Genomic DNA, 19,959 nt, shown 5'->3' with positions numbered 1-19,959 from the left:
ATTTTAAATAAAACAAATTTAAAAATTCTAAAATTAAAAAAATACAAAATTTTTACAAAATATATTTTTTAAATTTTAAAAATGTTAAAGTTTTTATTTCTTTTAAATATTTTAAACTTTTAAAAATTCTTTTAAAAAAATCTAAAAATTCTTAAATTTTAAAATAGGAAAAAATCTAAAATCTATTAACTTTTGAAATTTTTCAAGGACTTTACAATGTAGAAATAAAAAAAATGGTCTAATGAAAAATAGGAGTTAAAAATATCACGAATTGAAGTAAATGATTTTGGTATTGAGGTACTCTCCAATTTTAATATTCAGAAAATTAGAATTTTAGAATTTTAGAATTTTAGAATTTTAGAATTTTAGAATTTTAGAATTTTAGAACTTTAGAATTTTAGAATTTTAGAATTTTTGAATTTTAGAATTTTAGAATTTTAGAATTTTAGAATTTTAGAATTTTAGAATTTTAGAATTTTAGAATTTTAGAATTTTAGAATTTTAGAAATTAAGAATTTTAGAATTTGATGATGAGATGATGATGCTGAAATTTGTAAACGTCTGATCATTAAATATTTTTAGAATTCTCAAATTTGGTACAATCTTTAAATAATAATAATATTGTCGGATTTTTTAATTATTTGCAGTAATTTGAGTTTTATACGTTTTTAAATTTAAATTTTTAAGATGTCTTCAATTAGAATTCTTTAAAAAAAAAACCAATGCGCCATGGGTTTTCTATGTACATAGGACATTTTGTAAAAGTAAGCGAGAATAAATAAATTTAGTTTTTCTTTTATAGTTACTGTTCGGACTTGTGAACAACTGAGTTTTTAAAGCAGCTTTTTTGTATTAGCAGCTTAAAACTAGAAAAATTCATTTTATTTAGTATCATAGCAAATTGGGCGAATAAACTATCTTACATGAGCAGTTTTTCCTTAAGTACCGATGCAACTCTCTGTTGGTGCTATTGTTGCTGGCGGGCACAGTATTTAACTAATAATTAAAGTTTTCGCATTAGTTTTAGAATCTAAAGTTCTCCAGATCAAATGAACTTTACTTACAGGCTACGATCGATCGATATTCAATTAGGTAACAAATTTGCCTTCGGCCAATATTCCACGTGGGGTATAATTAAAAGCTAATTAAGAAATACAAATAAGTAAGTTTCTGCCCTAATTGGGGAGTAAATCGATTCTACCTACTAATCCGGATCAAAACACTGTTTTTGGTATTCGAATCCGGCACAGATTAGGGAGAAATCAAATAATTTTAGAGATCGCCCGAGCACACTTCTAATTTGCACATGAAATGGTTTGTTTTTGTCCTATTTTCTCAGTTTACCCGGCCGTTCGTTGCGGACCGCCTTTCCGGCCACCGAGTTCTTATTGTGCGTTCCCTTTTGCCTGTCGTGTTTCACGTGCTGCGCTAGGATGGTTCATCGCGGTGCCAACAGTTACAAAATATTTGAATATTACATATTTGAAATTGTATTGTTTTGAAATTTTATTATTATTATTATTGAATTCTGAATTTAATTTATAAATTCTTGCCAATTGTTGATTGTTGTTATATTTTTTTTCGAGCAACAAACATATTCTGATCTGATCCTGCCGGAAACCATGCGTCCCCGTGTGGTCCCGCGTGGCTTCCGTAGAACCCAAGGAAGCAGCCTCTCGTACTCCGGTAAACATCAATCCGTCGGAGGTTCAAGATCGTCGCCAAGGTGTCGCATCCGGGTTTTGATCAGCGCGTCGAGGAGCAAAAGTCCAACACGGCCAAGATGCTGCCACGGCCGCCTCCAACATCCAAGCCGGAAGCTGCGGTCAAGGCAAATCCCGAAGGAAGCAAAGTTGAAGAAGAATCGGCGATCCGCAAGTGAAATTAAGTGAACAAGTAATATTTTTGTGAAATTTTGACAGTTGAAATAAAAAAAAAAACAATAAAAACAAAACAACAGTTTTTTTCAACTGCAACATAACCTAAAAATCCGAAATGACAGCACACGACAATAGCACGACATTCTAAATAACAAAACCGTGCGACGTCGGTCGAATGTCGTACGACAATGTCGTACAATTTCGATCATCGATCGCACGACAAATACGACATTTTGGTGCAAAAACGTATGACATTCGCGCGAAAGTCGCACGACATTGTCGAGCGACGTCGTACAATTGCACGGACGACAAACGACGGACGTCTGACGGACTTTTCAGTCAGGGAAGGCATCACGTCTCCAACATCTACCTTTCACGCAAAAAAATCGACTCTTCCCCACTCGGACAGCTGAATCGGTAAAGCGGTGTATGCACTTCGGAAGGAATCGGTCAAGAAAAATTTCAAATGGGCAGCAGCGGCAGCGAAAGCAAGCCAGAGAGGGTGAAGAAAAGCCCCAAGAAACGCTCCCTCTCCTTTGTTCTGCTGTTCGTAGAGCTGTTTCTTGACCCCTTTCCTTCCGATCTCCATACTAGCCTTAACGTGGTAGTAAACAAACCAAAAATAGATCAGAAGAGGGGGAGGAGGAAATAGAGAGAGCCGAGAGAGTCACATTTTTGCTTCTCTCAATTTTTTTGACGTTTTGTGCAGGGTTGGATCAACAACAGTAGAGGCTAGCTGGAAATCAGAAATATAAAGTCCAAAACCGACCGCAAACCAGCTGTAAAAGCGCTTTTAGTGCAGATGTCTAAACTTGTTAGCAATAATCCGCAGCTGGTAAAGCGCTTGTAGTGCTGAACACTGACTTGTTTTAGAGCTGTTTGGTTACTTGGGTAGTCACTGAGTTGTGCGCACCGGTGGAGATGCTCTAAGAATCCTGCTAGAATGATTCTAGCATACATACCATACCAATCAGCATAGGGCTCCGAGGGAAGTCCGTGCTGTGACAAGGAGACGCCTCCATATTTCTCGATTCTGGGCTGTTTGTCTCCAATCTTCTAAGTTGCAGATTTTCCGGATATCTCGTCTGACTTGATCACCCCATCGTGCTCGCTGTGCTCCCGGTTTTCGTCCTCTACCGCCTTCCTGTTGATCGCGGTCGAAGATCATTTTAACGGGACTGTCATCGTGCATTCTCGCAACGTGACCAGCCCACCTAAGTCGGCCGACCTTCGCCTCTTGGACGATAGTCGGACCTCCAAGCAAAGCGTGCAGCTCGTGGTTCATGCGCCTACGCCACTCACCGTTAGCAGTCCGCACACCCCCATAGATCGTCCGTAGCACCTTCCGTTCAAAGACTCCAAGGGCACGTTCATCCTCTTTCAGCATAGTCCAAGTTTCGTGGCCGAAGAGGACGACTGGTCTAATGAGGGTCTTGTAGATTGCTAGCTTCGTGCGGCGTCGCACTCGATCGGATGTCAGGGTCTTCCGTACTCCGAAGTATGCACGATTTCCTGCATGAATGCGAGTCTGGATCGACCTACTGGTGTTGTTATCGGCCGTCACCAGGGATCCCAAGTACACGAACTCGTCTACCTCCTCCAGCTCGTCACCGTCCACTGCTAGGGGAGTCAGACACGGGGGGCCTCCGTCTTTGGAGCCACGACCTCTCATGTACTTTGTTTTCGTCGCATTCATCGCCAGTCCAATCTGCATGGCTGCTGCTTTCAGTCCGGTGTAGATTTCCATCACCTTCTCTTGACTTCTCGCTATAATATCGATGTCATCAGCAAAACCAAGCAGTTGAACCGACTTGAAGAATATCGTGCCACTCGTGTCAATGCCCGCTCTTCGTATAACACCTTCTAGGGCGATGTTGAACAGAAGACAAGATAAGCCATCACCCTGTCGTAACCCTCGCCGTGACTCAAAGGGTTCCGATAATTCCCCCGAGACACGCACAAAGCACATTACTCGCTCCATGGTTGCCTTGACCAGCCGTGTCAGTTTGTCCGGAAAACCGTTGTCGTGCATAATCTGCCATAGCTGCTCGCGGTCGACCGTGTCATAGGCTGCCTTGAAGTCAATGAAAATGTGATGTGTGGGCACGTTGTACTCGCGGCATTTCTCAAGGATCTGCCGGAGGCAAAATATCTGGTCCGTGGTGGCTCGCGCGCCCGTGAAGCCCGCTTGGTAGGGCCCCACGAACCTTTTTGCGTGGGGTGATAGCTGACGGCAGAGGATCTGGGAGAGTATTTTATAGGCAGCATTGATAAGAGTTATGCCGCGGTAGTTACAGCAATCCAACTTATCGCCCTTTTTGTAGATGGGGCATATAACCCCCTCCATCCATTGTTCCGGTAGATGTTCCTCATCCCAGATCATAGAAATTACCTTGTGGAGCGCCCTGGCCAGTTTCTCTCCTCCATATTTGAAAAGCTCGCTCGGCAACCGATCTTTACCGGCGGCTCTGTTGTTCTTCAGCTCCTTGATCTCCTTCTTAACCATCCAGAGATCGGGAGCCGGGAACTGGTCATCAGCTCCGGGAGCTCCAAGGTTAACTTCTATGCCGTCTCCGTCTGCTGTTTCGCCGTTGAGGTGTTCATTGAAGTACTGCTTCCACCTGCGTATCGCCTCGTTTCTGTTCACGAGAAGATTTCCCTCTGCGTCCCGGCACTTCTCGGCTCGCGGCACGAAGCCTTTCCGGAACTGGTTCATCTTCCCGTAGAACTTCCGCGTCTCGTTTGCAAGGAACAGCCGCTCCATCTCGTCGCGGTCCCGGTCTTCTTGCTGGCGCTTCTTTATCTTGAAGACCGCGGTTTGTCGTTCCCTTGCCTGTTTGTATCGATCCTCGTCCTCTATCGTACCGGTCTGCAGCTTTCTGTTGAAAGCAGCTTTCTTCTCGCACGATAATCGTTGGCACTCGTCGTCGTACCAATCGTTTTCCTGACTCGTTCCACCCTACCTAATGAAGTTTCAGCGACACTACCGATGGCTGAGCAAATCATACTCCAGCCATCCTCGAGAGAAGCAGCGCCTAGTTCTTCCTCACTTGGCAGGTTCGCCTCCAGCTGCTGCGCGTAACTATCAGCCACTTCGCTATCCTGCAAACGCTCGACGTTCAGCGGAGGTGTCGGAGGGCTTCGTCGCTGGTAGCAGACCGTCGACAATTTTGAACTCCGTGTAAAAGGGGTGTCAAACTAAAAAGTGACCCCGTTCGTTTGACTACAGTTGGTGTCAAACCATCGGGGTTTGAGTGTAACTGATTTAAAGGTCTTAACTTTTAATACGACTGTAGAGTTTCTTTCATTTTGACGTTCTCGTGTACCCGTGTACGACTAAGTTCCAAATGTAAACAAACACTTTGGTGGGTTCGGTGGTGCTGGTGATTCTAGGCAGCAGTCAGGAATCGGGCGCGGAAACCTTCGTGAGCCAAACAGCAGCAGCGGAACGCCTTCGAAGGATTGTGGTGCGGGTGCGGGACGAGGTGAAGTGCTCAAAAAGGATAAGGCGAGCTTCCTGCAGGAACTGCAGCGGTTCCACGATCGGAATGGGTAAGAAGAAAGCTTGGGTGTTTTGTGGGGCTTGTGATTGATTTTGTTTGTTTTTTTTAGGATGGGAGGTAGGAATGTGGATTCGCACCGGTTGTATTCGGTGGTGGTGGCAAACACCGATCTACTCGTTGCAATCTTTTTGAAATTGGAATTGTTTTTATTAATTTGGTCATCATCAGAATCTCGCCCAAGATCTCGCCAATATATTCCCCGTCCTCGTCGTATTTCAGCACTTCCCACGGCGATTGATTGTCGAGCAAGTGAATCTTCACGCCGCGGTCCAGCACCACCCGGCGAAACTGGTCGATCGCTTCCGGGTGATTCTGCTTGAGTGGTTTGATGTTTGCGATCCGGCGATGGACCGCAAGAAACGGCAGATAGTCGTCCCAGTAGCGCAGCTGATCGATCATCAACGTGCCCGGGTTGCCGTAATCTACGTAAAATACGGAGATGCGGTCAAGGGAGAACAATTCAACCACTTCTGCATCCAACGTCGGGATGATGACCATTTCCGATCCTACACACAAAAAAATATTACGGTAATCACAAAAGTAACTTACTTTCGAATTAAAAAGTTGTTAAAATTTGCTACATTAAAAGTTTTTTTCTTGTTTTGAAAATGAAAACTTTTACTGCTACAGTTTTTGAAAATCTCATTGCTCACTGATTTAAAAGTTTTTCCTATTAATTCGACTGTAAAATTTCTTTCATTTTGACGTTCCCGTGTAACCGTGTACGCCTAAGTCGCAAATGTAAACAAACACTTTGGTGGGTCCTGTTGTGCTGGTGAGTCTAGGACGTAAAGCAAAGCCGACGGTGGCAGCAGCCAGGAATCGGAAGCGGAAACCTTCGTGAACCAAACAGCAGCAGCGGAACGCATTCGAAGGAGGGTGGTGCGGGTGCGGCACGAGGTGAAGTGCTCAAAAAGGACAAGGCGAGCTTCCTGCAGGAACAGCAGCTGTTCCACGACCGGAATGGGTAAGAAGAAAGCTTGGGTGTTTTTTGGGGCTTGTGATTGATTTTGTTTGTTTTTTAGGATGGGAGGTAGGAATGTGGATTCGCACCGGTTGTATTCGGTGGTGGTGGCCCGGGATTGGTGATTGAAGGTCAATTCCCGCGAGGACTGTAACGACATCATCGCGGAGATGGCGCTGCCGAAGAGTTGCGTGAACAACGAGATTGCGTTGAAGAAGATAAACATCCGGGTTTTGGACAAGTACGAGACAGGTGATTTTCACGGTGAGGAGAAGGAGCCGACGAAGAGGAGGACGACGAGAAGCGGGATAATCGGAGGTGGCCAGAGCGGATGTTGCACTCGGTGCCGGCGGTTTACAACACCGGTGAGTTATGATAATGTGAGCAGTGGCTTGCCAACTTCACTAACTTCCATCTCTTTTAGCAACTAACCGCCCACAAATGCTCATCTCGCGACGGCGCAGCTCCAGCCGAATGAACCTGGACAGCGTGCCGAAAAAATCTGTGTCATTCTCGAAGGACGATGGAGTGCTCGAAATCGAATTCCGTTCCGAGGGCCTCATCAACCCAATGTTCCGGATGCGCTTCCAGAATCTGGAACTCCCCGTTCAGGCACTTCACTTTCCAGCCGGGAAACGTCGATCACCCTTGCCGAATCTACAATCAACTTCTCCAAACCTGTCCTGATGAAGGCCGGCAACGTGACTATCCTGTTCTCTACTTTGCTGTCACGCTTCGAAACGTCCATCCGAAACTGTCCAACTTGGGGTCTTCGGAAGTGACCGGTGGCGTACCATAAGAATCGGTACAGCTTGGACTCGGATTTTGGCCAGAAGCGTTAAATATAATAACAAAATGTCTTTTTTTAACATACTGTTTAAAACTTTTAAAAATAAACATAAAATCAAGCCCATTTTTCTGAAACTATCACTGTAGTATTAAATGTTGTTTATTCTTGCTATAATAGGTTTCTTTTCAAATTAAAAGTAAAACACTTTTACCGATACAACGATTTTGTTCCATAAATGCATGGTAGTATCAAAAACTTTCCAACTTTTAAATTGAAAAGTTTGAACTTTCTACGAATATTCACCAACGCGAACTTTTAATCCAACGAACGATCTTTTTAAATTTAGAGTATTTTTTCTTTGTGTGTATGCGTGGCTACTCCATTTCGGCGCAAGGGGCAGGAAACTCTAAATATTTAACTAAATATAATAATAAGTATACTTAAATTATGAAAGTACACTGAAGATTAAAATTACGCCCAAAATGTGTCGATATGACACATCGAATGTGTACACCGCGTTGTTTTGAATTCGATGTGTCGATTCTACACATTGCGCTGGTTTTAGCTTAAAAAGCCATCCAATGTGTAAACTTTTTTTGAGACTGTTGCACAAAGTTGCCACCAGGTGCGCTTGAGATTGAGCTGTCAAACTGTTAGAATTTCTTCGCCATCAACGTGTTTCTGCAAACGATCCGTGCGGACGGAACAAAAACGGGAATAATCGGATTTTCAAATGCGTCTGGTTACTTCCTTTGTGCCAGTATTACGAAAAAGGTAATAGTTAAAGCAAACTTGATTGAGAATTGCCAAAACACATCGAAACTTCCTCCTCCAACTCGAAATCTGCTTCTTTTTTACAGCAACGCAAAGGCCTGGTTTCTCGGGTGGAGGCCATCCCGAGAAAGGCATTGGAAATGATTTCCGGATAATCATGTCCGGCAGTATCTGAAAGGTAAGTTTTGTTAAAAGTTGTTGAGCTTTTGCTTTGATATTGATGATCTTGATTTTGTAGGTTAGGAGCCAGCCAGCTTCCGGCTCGCGGACGTCCTGCAGATAAATAATCACAATGAGACCTGCTTTCCAGGGCTGGTGATGGTGGTGATAACCCCACCCCCACCCCCCAGAACCAGGATCGACTCCGCATCCGAAGCTGCTCGACACTGAACCTACCGAGCCTGCACTTTGTGACAAGTTTGAGGACCATCACTACACTCGCCAAGAACTGCTAGTTCGTCCCAAACGGTTGAAAACATCAAGCAGATTTACTGCCGCATCTTCTCCGCAAACCGACGCCGGAAACTGAACCTGGTCAACAACGTCGACATCGACATCGTCGGCAACAACATGTTCGCGTACCAGTTCTAACACCTCGAAACCTGTGCAAGAAATCCGGGACAGCGGACTGGAACCGATCACTGGCACTGAGGTGTCACCATACTGGACTGCACCTAGGCATAACGCTCACCGACAACTTTAACCAGCGCCATGAAGGTAGACTTGATCGAGCTACTTAAATCCCTCAAAAAGGAGAAAGCTCCCGGTCACGAGCAGGAGAAAAAGAAGTAATGAGCCGGCGTCGTTAGACCTGTTTCTGGCTGCATTGGAAATACGCGAGCTGGACAAGGATTGAAGTCGGCAGAATCGGAGCACGGATAAGCTGATAAGGATTCGAATCAGCTGTTTTATGATAAGCAAGGTAAGCCGATTGCCATCTGCATTAATTTAAAAAAATAAAAAATAACAAAAAATCTTTCAGGTGGTTTTACCGGAAGTCGTAGAAAAAGACAAATCCCCATCACAAAAGCTGCCGTCGATAGCGTGGACAACTCCGATTAGAGTTGGAAAAGTTCGACGAGAAAAAGCAGCCGGAACCCTTTAGGATTTCTTGAGGGCGACTACTCCTGTGTTGGGAACCGGGCGGGGAGCTGCCAAGATCGAAACCGGCATGTACCTTTAGCCGGATGGGATCTTCATCAATGGAGAAAAAGCCGCCGTCGGCGTTCCATAAGATCGAGAAGCACGAAAAGGAAGATCAATTCAAGCAGGACACATTTGTGAAAGGGAAGGATCTATAGAAGAACACCATCTGTGACGAGTACGGATTAACGCCATCCATGATGAAACATGTTTTTAAGTGATGTGAAATAGCTCATTTATTTTTTATTTAAATAAAAACATATAAAATGTAGTTTAATTTCAATTTACAACAGAAAATGGAAAACAAAACAAAAACTCTAATCTCCAATAGGTGGCAGCACCATATTCCCGCTATCCGAAAGCTTCCCATTTTTGCCACCAGGGGCTACCGCCAAATCAAAAGTTACACATTGGATGCGTTTTTGGCCAGAATCCAGCCAATGTGTTCCGGGCTGTTTACACGGCGCGATGGTTGAAGCGTGGTCTTGTGCGAAAATGGTTGGATTCAACACTTTTTGGTGTAATTCTGATCTTCAGTGTATACTTATTCTTTCCCTCCTTTCTATAACCACCTTGTGTTCTTTTGAGCATCTCATCATAAACGTGTAGCTGTCAAACAAAATCTGCCATTTCTTCTAACCTGCCAGCGAGTGTGAAAAGTGTTCCGAGCTGAATGTTCGTTCAGGAATCGGAGTCGGAATGTGACCGGAGGACATTCCGCATGCGAAAAATGAACGACGCCAATGAATCGGGGTCGATCTGGCAAAAGCCGCTCTAGCATGCCGGCCGGTTTGGTTTCCGGAGATTCGATGCTGTTCAGGATCGTGCTGTTGTCCGCGTCGGTTGACATCCGCTGCAGGCAGTGGGAGAACTTTTTCCGTGCCGTTTCGCAACATCCCGCTCGGAGGCAGATTTTTCCCAGGCGGCCATAACTCCGCTGGTTTTGAAACTGTACTTTGTCGAGAGTTTCAGCGGTAGGGACCACTTTTCCGAGTGAATCAGGGCGCCACGTAGCTTGCACAAGTTGGCACTGCTCGTAGATTCTTGCAGGAGCAGAGCTTCGCAGTCGTTCTTCACCATCGAAAGGATGATCTCGGCGTGCTCCTTGATCTTGTCCGCTTCGGCAAAGTCGAGACCGCGGACTATGGCCGCCAATGTGAGGTTGAGCAACATCCTTGTTACAAGTGCGAAGTCGATTTCCGGATTTGGATAGCCCGGATGTATTGGTCGCAGTTGAGTCTCCAGATTTACGCAGTGATAAGCAATATTGATCATTTTCATTAATGTCTGAAGCTAGAAAATGTAAACAATATCAAAAAAGGATCAACAAGGCTCACGAGCTGTCAAACCATGGTTCAGTAAGTGGCGGTGGGAACTTGGAGTTAAATATTCGTAAGTATACTTACAAGTATACTAAAATACCGCCAGTACACTGAAAATCAATAAGTATATTTAGAGTTTCCTGCCCCTTGTTTCGGCGTGGATTTTGATCTTGTGCGGTATTTTCCCTGGTCCAACCATCCTCAAGCTTGGTCACATTTCCCAGCCGGCTGTCGGATCCCTCCCCCTAGAACGGACAGATTCGCCGACCATCCTGCGAAACGTAACCCAACACGGCCTTCATCACGTTGGTCATATTCAGCGGCTCCTCATTAAGTTCCTCAATCTGGTCCGGACTCAACGTGTCCATCGAGATCTGGTAACTCGGTTCTGGCATCGTCGCCTCGTTCTGAACAGCCTGTTTGGTATCTCCCGGTTGACCTAGCCGGATGCTCAATTGTGATCGACCGATTTGCACCATCTGACACCACTTGGTCTCGTATAGGCTGGCACCCAGATAGGCTCGCTTATCATCGGCCTCGAACGCACTATCCTCAAAACCCTCCAAGCGACAGGGTACCGCAAACGGCGCTAATCGGGCGTAAAAGGAGGCACCTCATACAGCTCCATGGACGTGTCCAGCGGAACAATTTCTCCCGTGTTCAGCAACTGAATAAATCACGGCTAGCCTTCACCGTCCACCTTATTCCGAATGACCCTCATGATTGTTCCTTCGAACCGCACTCCGAAAACCGCCGTCGGCGATTTCGGAACGGCATCAAGGCGTTCGTCAATATTATCCAGCGTTTTGAGAATCTTCGCCAGCTGCAATCCCTTGAAGGTCTGGTCAAACTTGTAGAGAACTCGTCATCCGAGGTGGACGAACAAACGTGACCGGTTTCGGTTTGGTTGAGGTCGTATCGTTCTAACGGTAGCTCCGGCGCTTCAAACACAGGCGGATATTTCTCCATCTACCCAACGCCTTTCTGCCGTGAGCCGCTCTATTTGGGTTCCATTTCCGAAGCAGCCGGAAGTGTCGCGTCCAGAAGAGGTTTCTTATCCTCCTTTTCCTTTACACCGTCAGCGCCGTTACGGCGCTCTGCGGTACATCCAACCGTCGGCCGAATATCTGCCAGGATTGTTTCCCTGGTGGCCACGATCTGGTGCACCGAGTTGATCAATCGGACAAAACCCGGGAGGAGGATCGATTTGTTGAGCTCCATGGACATGCCGCCCGGGCAATCAGGTCATTTAGGAAAATTTCTCCGCTGCTGTCAATTTTTTTGATTTACATATTTCGGCCCCAAATCGTATTTAGGATGACTGAAAATGGAGCAGCAAAAGGAATTGAGGGATGTGTCCATTGAATACCAAACTGCTCGGAACATCTGGTGCCAGCGCACGCACAATCGAAGCGCTGAGGTAAACAAGATGAATCCTTCTCCGGCGCCGTTGCCTCCACCCTAGCCTAGTCACATGTTCTCTCCTTGGCGCGTCCCGGACAGCCACCGCCGCAGAACGAGAAGTCCATGTACCTGGCGGACCAGAACGCGGGTAGACTTGGCAAGTTGAACAGGTCGAGCACGTAATCGAGTTTCATGCGGGACTCGTCCAGCAATCCGATGTGGACCAAACGGCGTAACAGAGCGGCAGCAGGTCCAGGCTGTCTTATGAATCTTGAATCTTGACCAGCGTGTACTCGAGGCGGCAGAACTCGCGCTTGTTGCGCAAAACTTAAATACTGTTCGATGATCTTCAACTCCACATCGAGGCAAGATTTTTCTAACATACGGTAGGTTTCTGAGAAGACCGACGCAATTCCGTGGAGTACCCAGGTACCACAATTTAGCCTGAGCAGTCCTTTGGGGCGCCTTGCTTTGTTGGAACCAAGAAAAGAGGACCAATTCGACCAACGGTTTTAATCCGTTTGGTCCGAAGGAAAGTGCTCCGAAAAAAAATAAAGCAGGGAGGAAGACAACGCGCAGTTGGTCATACCAGTCACTAGTTCAAGATCTTGCGAGATATCGGACCGCGCCGCTATATCCGTTCACTGCCAATGTAGATAAACCTGCACGCGCCCTGGCAAACGCATGTCATCGCAATGGCCATACGTGAAGGAGAACCGTGCGGGTTAAAGATGGAAGATTCCTTCCGGAATGGACGGGATACAAACCGTTCAAACTAACGGCCTTTTTCCAAACACCGAGGTCGCTAATGTTTCGTTGCTAACAGGGCTGTGTGCAACCTCCGAAAGATGTTCTGTATAAGACATCAGACTTGGAATGAATATTAGCATCCTGTGGTGGTTAACTTCGGGGCTCGATTCTGGCCCGAGCTCTAAAACATTCCAAGTACAGTAAATATTATGAGACCATAAAACATTCCGGCCGGAAGAACTCCGTTGGTCAAAGAAAAGGTCTAGTACAAAAACACAAATGCTGTTTACTGCGGAGATCCCGCGTCCCGCGTCAGCGGGAGAAAGCTGAGCTTGGTGAGAATTGGGCATCTGCGGGGAGGACTACGAGAATAACCAATAATATGATCCAGTACTCAAACTAATACTGGCGGAAGTGCCCGCCAAGCAGGACAAAGTCCTGATCCAGCTTCACGGTGAAAACCACTAAAAACTTCCTGGCCAAAGTTCTCACCGGGTAAATCGGGTAAATTTACATCATTTAGGGTATTTTAACCATTAGTGGACCCCCTAGTAGAACCGAAGCACATTTTTCACAAATTTTCAATATTTTAAGCACTTTTTCATAACCCTTTGTACAAAACAATGAAAACTGAAGTCTTTTGAACAATTTTTACTATTTGTTTCATCAGTTATTTGTTTTTGAGCAGAAAAATAGCCAATTGAAAAAAAAAAGTTTTTTTTGCCTGTTGTGGACCCCCTTTTCCTATAGTGGACCCGGGTCCATAATCCGATTGTGGACCCGGGTCCACTATAGGCAAACTGTTATTTTTATACCAAATTTAACCGATATTTGATGTTTTGATGCATGGTGTAGGTCTAATGATAGATATAATGAATAAAAGATGGATTTTGCTCACTTTTCATCATAAACAAATATTTTTTGTTAACAAATTTGGCTTTAAACAACAAAAAAACAAACAGACATTTAAACACATTTATTTCCAAAAAAGATCAGAAAAATCGTCTCGAAAACCACTGTAAACATAAAAATAATTTAAAAAAAAGTAATCTTGATGCAAATTTTTCCATATTAATTACATAAATGGTTGACCGAAACTAAACAATAGAATTGTTTACAGTTGCTGATAAAACCACGCATGTTTTTTGGAAAAAAATGTTTTGTTATTGATTTATTATTATAAAAAATCATTTCAAACTGTAATTATGGTGCTTCAGTTAAGTACGATTAACTATAGTTTTGATTAATTATAAATTCTTACGGCTTCAGCATTATTGATACTTTTAACATGAAAACAGCTATATTTATACTCATAATTGAAAAAATATGCGTTTAGGTTGATAACAACAAGCATTTATTGTATGTTTTAGAGAAACTATTGCTTGAATACACAGTTTTCATCATTTTTGAAGGTTTAATGAACAGGGGTCCACTTTTGGAAAAGTTTGGATTTTGGTTGTCCTATATTGGACCCCCATAATTTTTGCTAGAAAATTGCATTTCTTCGCTTTATTTTAGTAAATATCCTTAAACTTACATTACTTCGACTTGCTGAAGTTAAATAATCAGTCAAAAAATGATTGGATGGTTAATTCAATCATTAAATATAAATGCAGTTTTGTTGTGAAAATGCTAGTGGCCATGGCTGATTTCAGATGTCGAACTCAAAACACTTATTTTGGTGAAAAGGGCAATTCAATGTCAGTCAACATTGTTCTAAATGATGCTGAACATGCCAAATAAAAGATTTGTAGACAACAACACGCTTGAAATTGTGATTTTATTGAATTTTCCATTAAAAACCCTTCAGAGGGTCCACTATAGGAAAGGGGTCCACTAATGGATAACGTACCCTATGATGTACCAAAAGTGCACGTCATTAATTATGCTAATTTACATCAAATTCATTTTAAATTTAAATGCCATCCGACGTAAACTTGCCGAACAAACTTCGCTTCCGAAACGTGTAATTTTCCGATGAAATCGATGTAATTTTACCGAATCCCAAATTTTTTTTACCCCGTTGAATTTTGAATCTGATGTAAATTTCAAATGCTTCAGAAGCTCAACGTTGGTTAAAACGGTGAACTTTTGTTATCTTTTTAAGACACAAAAGTAAATCATTCCAAACTACTATGAGCTGATAGCAAGAAAATAAGTATCAGATTTAAAATTCAACGGAGCGATATGAAATAACACGAAACGTGCTGGTCACTGAGAATGTAGATTGTGATTTTAGCTCTGCGGGATTTTAAAAGAAATAAATAACATTGAATGCTTACATTTATGAAAACAATGTTGGAATTAAGTTGATACGAAAGCCTTCAGCCGACACGTCTACCTGTTGCAGATGTGCGTACCCCATTTGGGCGAGGATGTCCATCATGATCTGTTTGCACTCCAGGTGGTCCAATGAAATGCTCCAATTACAGACTTGTGCGAAAGGCGGTCACGGATGAACAGCTGAAGCATGCAATCCCACGCCGGCTTTGCTTGATTCAGAACCTTGGACTTTTGTCAACATCAAACCGAGAGCTGCAACTAAAGACATTATTATTTCCGAAATTGTATTTAATTTAGTAAATACTCGAGGGGGATGACACTCCGCGATTTCATTCAAATCGCACCTAATCGCGTTAAATTCTTGCGTCATTGCTCATCGTGCCTTCATCGTGGTCGTTTTTCGCCTCATCGCGCCAAATCGCGCCAGATCGCGCACATCGTGCTCATCGTGCATAGATCGTGCTCGAATGAAAATTTGCATTCATGCAGTCAGAGTTGCCATTCAATATTCATTCAAGCAGTTTTCCATGAAACTGGCCGCACTGTTGAAATGTTTATTTTTATTGATTCGAGCAGTCCGAAAAGGTAAATAAACAAGATTTCTTCGATATTTCGGGACGGATTGCGGGAGTTCCATGAAACTGGATTGTTAAGGCGTTCAGACGGAACTTTTCCCCCTGCGAGGACCTGGACCCAGCATGTTTCGGATTTATAAATTGTTTCCTTTCGTTTCGACAGGACTTAGATTAGCAGGGGAGCGATGGAGATAGCGCTTCGACGGCCGCTTCTAGCGACGTTGGTTTACGGGTCGCAGCCCAACCGGAACAGCATGGCAACGTTGTCGGCCGCGGCGCCGAATTATTGTGACATTCGGTTGGACATTAGCGGCAGAACGGAACGGAAGGTTCGACCATCAGCTTCCATCGTCGACACGGGCGCTGTGTCTACTAGATGTCCTACGGGAATCTACCGTTCAGAATGATAAGTTCCAGCTTCCTGAAGGGTCGCTCAACATCAAGAAGGGGACGGCTACGGAGTTGAGTCCAATCATCGGCAATTTGAACCCGTGGGGATCGTTCACGCAAGTTCGCTGTCTGAGCTGCAATCCGGCGGTAGATTCTTCTCATTATGGACACTGTTTTCGCAACTTACGAACAAATGGCCCCAATTTATCGGCATGGACCAGTACGACTAGCACGAGCTGCTGCAGCACCTGCTGGAAAGTGTACGCAAAGAGGATTTGATACGTTACCAGCTGGCCATCGTACTCTCGCTTGGGTACGGAAAGCGCCCGAAAACGGTTGAGGACAGGATGGAAAAAATATCAAGTTCTTCGACACGCATCCGACCGCATGCTCGATCCCGAACCGGTGTTCCGTGGCCTCCTCGTGTCCACCATAACCTGCCAGGACTGCTGTCACATTTTGGTGCGGCACGAGTCCTTCCTGGATTTGTCACTCCCGATCAACTTGGAAAAACCGCAACCCCCCGTCCGTCGGAAAGGCAGCCCTGAATCGGATTACGGCAACAGTGCGTCTGCTTCCAGCGAAGCCACCCAAAAACCACTGAGCAGCCGCAACAACAACTGCACCGCCACCGCAGCAGGTGGCGTTCCGGAAAGTGACGAAAAAGGCGCTGTCGAATCGGACAAGGACGACGACGGCATGTTGGACACGGACGTCGAGGTCGATCTGACCGAAGATTGGCAGTCGAAAAAGATCGTGACTCAGAATAGCAATCAGTCGTCGGGCGGCCGGAAAAGCTTGACGATGCGCCGGAAAATCCGAGCAAAGAGGTTGAATCGAATATGGTGTGTGAGTTGGGTCTGAGTGCCGAGGGCGTGGCCAATATGATGGATAGATGAGCATCGAGCAGCAGAAAGCGAAGGCCAAGGAACGACGTAAACGGACCGTGAGTCATGCCGATTGGGGCAAAACGCTGGTACCGCGATACCAGTGCGAAGACGAGTTGATGGTCGGGAACAGCAAGGTGTGCTGCGACGCGTGCACCGAGCGGATCAACAGCAGGCTGTACAAGTGCATCTAGGTGGTGCTGGTTGCCTTTTGTGTTCGTTCGCGCTAGCACAAAGTGTCCAAGGGCGTAAGCTGCCCTGAGTGACGAATAAGCCGTAAAAGATGAGTTGAGCGTCAAATTCGAGCCAGATTTCGCGGCAGTCTTTGAGAAAGGGAGATGGTCGCAGGGAAAGCTTTGAAGGTGTTGACCCGCAGCGTTAGAATCAGAAATTTGTTGTCTAGATCGTCGAGTTGGTTTACAGCGAACGTTACGTGGTTTGCAACGGCGTACTGGTAGAAGGAGCATTGGATTTGTTTTATTGTTTAATCTATGTAAAAAACTCTTAATTGCTTAAATAAATTTTTTTTAACTTTGGTAAATTTAACGCGAAGCCTGAATACGACTACAATTACACGCTTAACTGCTTCTTCAAGTTTCTACTGAATGCGCGTCTTCTGCTCCGAGCTGGTGTCTTTCTGAGCTGGTCAAACGGCGTTTCTGGTTGTATCAGAAGTGCATCCGTTTCCACTGGCTCGACAGCGGCAATTCATGGTCGATCACTTGTGCAAGTTCGCGCAGATTACCTCGTCAATTCACTCGACCCTCTCGTAGTTCTAGATTGTATCGAGCGTCTCGAACGACTCCGCTGCTGAAGCCTGTCCAGCGAGATCAGACGGTTCAAGTCGAATGTCATCAGCTGGCCAGCCGCGGCCGCTTCCTGCCGAAAACACACTGGTCGGCGTGTGCCTGGTCATCGTTGATCGGCGACGACGTTCCTGACGTCAACAGTCATCCTCTGGAGCGACATGATCTCCTAGTTGTCATTGTTGGACATCTGCAAATGCACGTCCGAACCGTCCTTCATGTACTGGTCGTGCTCCATTCTTGTGCTGAATGATGTTGGACACGTGCTGGTGCACCTGGACAAACTCGGATGTGGGCAGTAGGTCCGACCGGATATCGTGCATGACCTCGCAGAAGATTCACGACAGGTCGACCAGTTTGGCGTCTGAAAAGTGTGCAAACAAGAAGAGAGCGAGAATGTTAGTTACGGCTGTCGAGTGGAGCCGTGCTCGCGGCGACAGAGCACGGGTGAGTCCTCACTGTTGGGCAATCTTTTACCACTGTGCGGTTGCGACGACGGTCCGTCCGGATGGGTAGCTGAGCGGCTGCTTTTCTGACGGGGGCTTGGGCGGGTCCACCATACATAGTTGCTTAATCCGCTGCAGGACCGTCTGGTTGCAAAGCTTATTCCGAACCAGCTGGTAGAACTGGTTCTCGTGCTCGGAGCTGGTGCTGCTGTTGCACCAGCCGTGGCCGCCTTTACAGCTCCAACCGGTACTGCCGGACCACTGTTGTTATTGATACTGGTCGTAGTCGTGGTGTGGCCTCCATCTCTACCTGCTACCAACCGGGTTGCTACTTTCGGTACTACTTTCATTGTTAAGTCCACCGGAAACACTGCTGCTCGTGGCCGCCGGTGATTTCATCGGCCGGCTTATGGTTGTGCGACCGGTTGGCTGAATAGATTGTTCATTTTCTGGATGGCGTTCGGCGATGTTGGACGAGGACGACGTGGGAACCATATTGTAGGCCGCTGCCACTTCCGTAGACTTGTTCGCCGCGACCGTAAAACTTTTGCCAGTGGTGTTGTTGTTGGAGGTGTTTCGGACTCGATTCCCGCCCACCCGGGCTCAGATTCGAAAGCGTCCATTGAAGGACCTGCACGTTGTGTTCGGACGTTGGAATCATAGACTAAAATATATACCAAAATCAGCGCACTGAAAGTCCACAAAACTTACCTACTTGCGAGTCCAGAGGCGATAGGAGATGCTTTGTTTAGTCGCAGAAGCGACTGGAACCGGCTGTGGGTGCTGCTACGGCGAAGGTTGTGGAGCCGTTTTGGGCGGCGGAACATTCCCAAATTGTTGACTCAAGCAATGGAAAGAATTTAATTCAAAAATGGCAGACCAAGTTACGGCGTCCAGCAGTAGATCGACACGACCTAGTCGTCTGATCTTAATCCAGATGATTCGTTGCGGTTTTTTGGAAGCTTCAGCGCTGTGCTGCGTGAAAAAAAAAAACAATGTTTACAACAAACAGCATCTCCTTGGAGGATCTTACCGTTATCAATAACTCCAGCTTTTCCCTAGACCACAGCCTCGAACAGCAGAGTTATCAGCCACGTACACATTGGCCGTTCGCCGGAACGCGACTATAGCCGGTTTCAGATGAAACGGATTGAATATAATACGTCCAGATGGCGACGGTTGACTGTTGAGGCAGGATTTATAGAACATTTGAGGGTACCAGCTGAGCCGCGGTGAAGCCTGGTGACAGCAACACCAAAACAGCCAGCCAGCCGATTCTGACTCCAGAATGTTTTTGCCCACGCTGATTTGGAACTCCCTCACAGATACCACTACTGATAAGATGCGGCTTGAGGCTCAGGTTCCTCTTACCAACGGTTACAACGTTATCGCATTTGTCCGGATTTGCTCCTTCACAAACAACAATCACACAAAAACTACCGTGAAGCGCGACAGGAGAAGCAGAAGAATAATTAATTCGACGGTTGCAAAACTACTTGTACTGACAAAAATTAAACATCAGGAAAAATCAAAAAGAAACCCGACACCCACGTAAACAAAAAAAGCAATCGCAGCAGGCGGGTGGGTGGTAGGCGGCCAACTGAAAAGTGCTCTGTCAAACTCTGGCAAAATCAAAACAAATCATTCCTACACGTTGCAAGGGAATTAGAAAAATCCGTGCACGGTTATAGAAAAGTACTCATTTTTTACTTATAATTGTAGGTTTAAACCGTGTAAACACTGAATGAATTACCGTATCTATCATAAGCGTGTAAATGTGAGGATTTTTCCCGAAAATTTGTTGTGGCTTAGTATTGAGGTTTTGCAGCGCGACTGTGTTTCAAATGTAGGTGGCGCCAAAATGAGGTTACTTGCCAAAAATCGTATTCCTTTTTGCTAGATTGAAGAACAAAATCGCTTATTTCTCATGATTCCCTGCATCAATCTTAATGAAACTGGTTGCAAAAGACGAGAAAATTTTT

At 45.3% G+C, this 19,959-nt stretch overlaps 1 protein-coding gene, 2 long non-coding RNA genes and 1 pseudogene across 4 annotated transcripts; 2 read left to right on the top strand and 2 right to left on the bottom strand.

The window, feature by feature from the left end:
- Positions 1 to 831: 831 nt before the first annotated feature.
- Positions 832 to 1,291, bottom strand: LOC119770695. The gene is made up of 3 exons (XR_005278949.1): positions 1,202 to 1,291; positions 1,065 to 1,141; positions 832 to 996 (listed from the first exon to the last, which is right to left on the bottom strand). It is a non-coding gene; the product is annotated as an uncharacterized LOC119770695 (long non-coding RNA).
- A 4,497-nt stretch (positions 1,292 to 5,788) lies between these two features.
- Positions 5,789 to 7,107, top strand: LOC119769142. The gene is made up of 4 exons (XM_038261043.1): positions 5,789 to 5,869; positions 6,229 to 6,410; positions 6,469 to 6,772; positions 6,832 to 7,107. Exons 1-3 carry the CDS (start codon positions 5,789 to 5,791, stop codon positions 6,530 to 6,532), a joined length of 327 nt encoding a protein of 108 aa, XP_038116971.1. The 3' UTR covers positions 6,533 to 6,772; positions 6,832 to 7,107.
- A 4,656-nt stretch (positions 7,108 to 11,763) lies between these two features.
- Positions 11,764 to 16,919, top strand: LOC119769141 (annotated as a pseudogene).
- A 314-nt stretch (positions 16,920 to 17,233) lies between these two features.
- LOC119770858 lies at positions 17,234 to 19,651 on the bottom strand. 2 transcript variants are annotated; one of them, XR_005279031.1, is made up of 3 exons: positions 19,011 to 19,651; positions 18,689 to 18,952; positions 17,234 to 18,608 (listed from the first exon to the last, which is right to left on the bottom strand). It is a non-coding gene; the product is annotated as an uncharacterized LOC119770858 (long non-coding RNA). The 2 variants fall into 2 exon arrangements; XR_005279030.1 differs by having other exon boundaries at positions 17,234 to 18,952; positions 19,011 to 19,645.
- Between the last annotated feature and the right edge of the window lie 308 nt (positions 19,652 to 19,959).

The sequence above is a fragment of the Culex quinquefasciatus genome, chromosome 3 (genome assembly GCF_015732765.1).
Source record: "Culex quinquefasciatus strain JHB chromosome 3, VPISU_Cqui_1.0_pri_paternal, whole genome shotgun sequence".
Classification (NCBI taxonomy): domain Eukaryota; kingdom Metazoa; phylum Arthropoda; class Insecta; order Diptera; family Culicidae; genus Culex; species Culex quinquefasciatus.
The sequence above is the reverse complement of the archived record's forward strand: the minus strand, read 5'-3'. Positions and strand labels throughout refer to the sequence as shown.

What these genes read in the sequence shown, in the direction of transcription:
- LOC119769142 (XM_038261043.1), top strand. Translation starts at nt 5,789, where the DNA reads ATGGACCGCAAGAAACGGCAGATAGTCGTCCCAGTAGCGCAGCTGATC. An exon ending in CCCGGGTTGCCGTAATCTAC is followed by an intron (nt 5,870 to 6,228) that starts GTAAAATACGGA and finishes TGGTGAGTCTAG; the next exon opens with GACGTAAAGCAAAGCCGACG. An exon ending in CTGTTCCACGACCGGAATGG is followed by an intron (nt 6,411 to 6,468) that starts GTAAGAAGAAAG and finishes TTTGTTTTTTAG; the next exon opens with GATGGGAGGTAGGAATGTGG.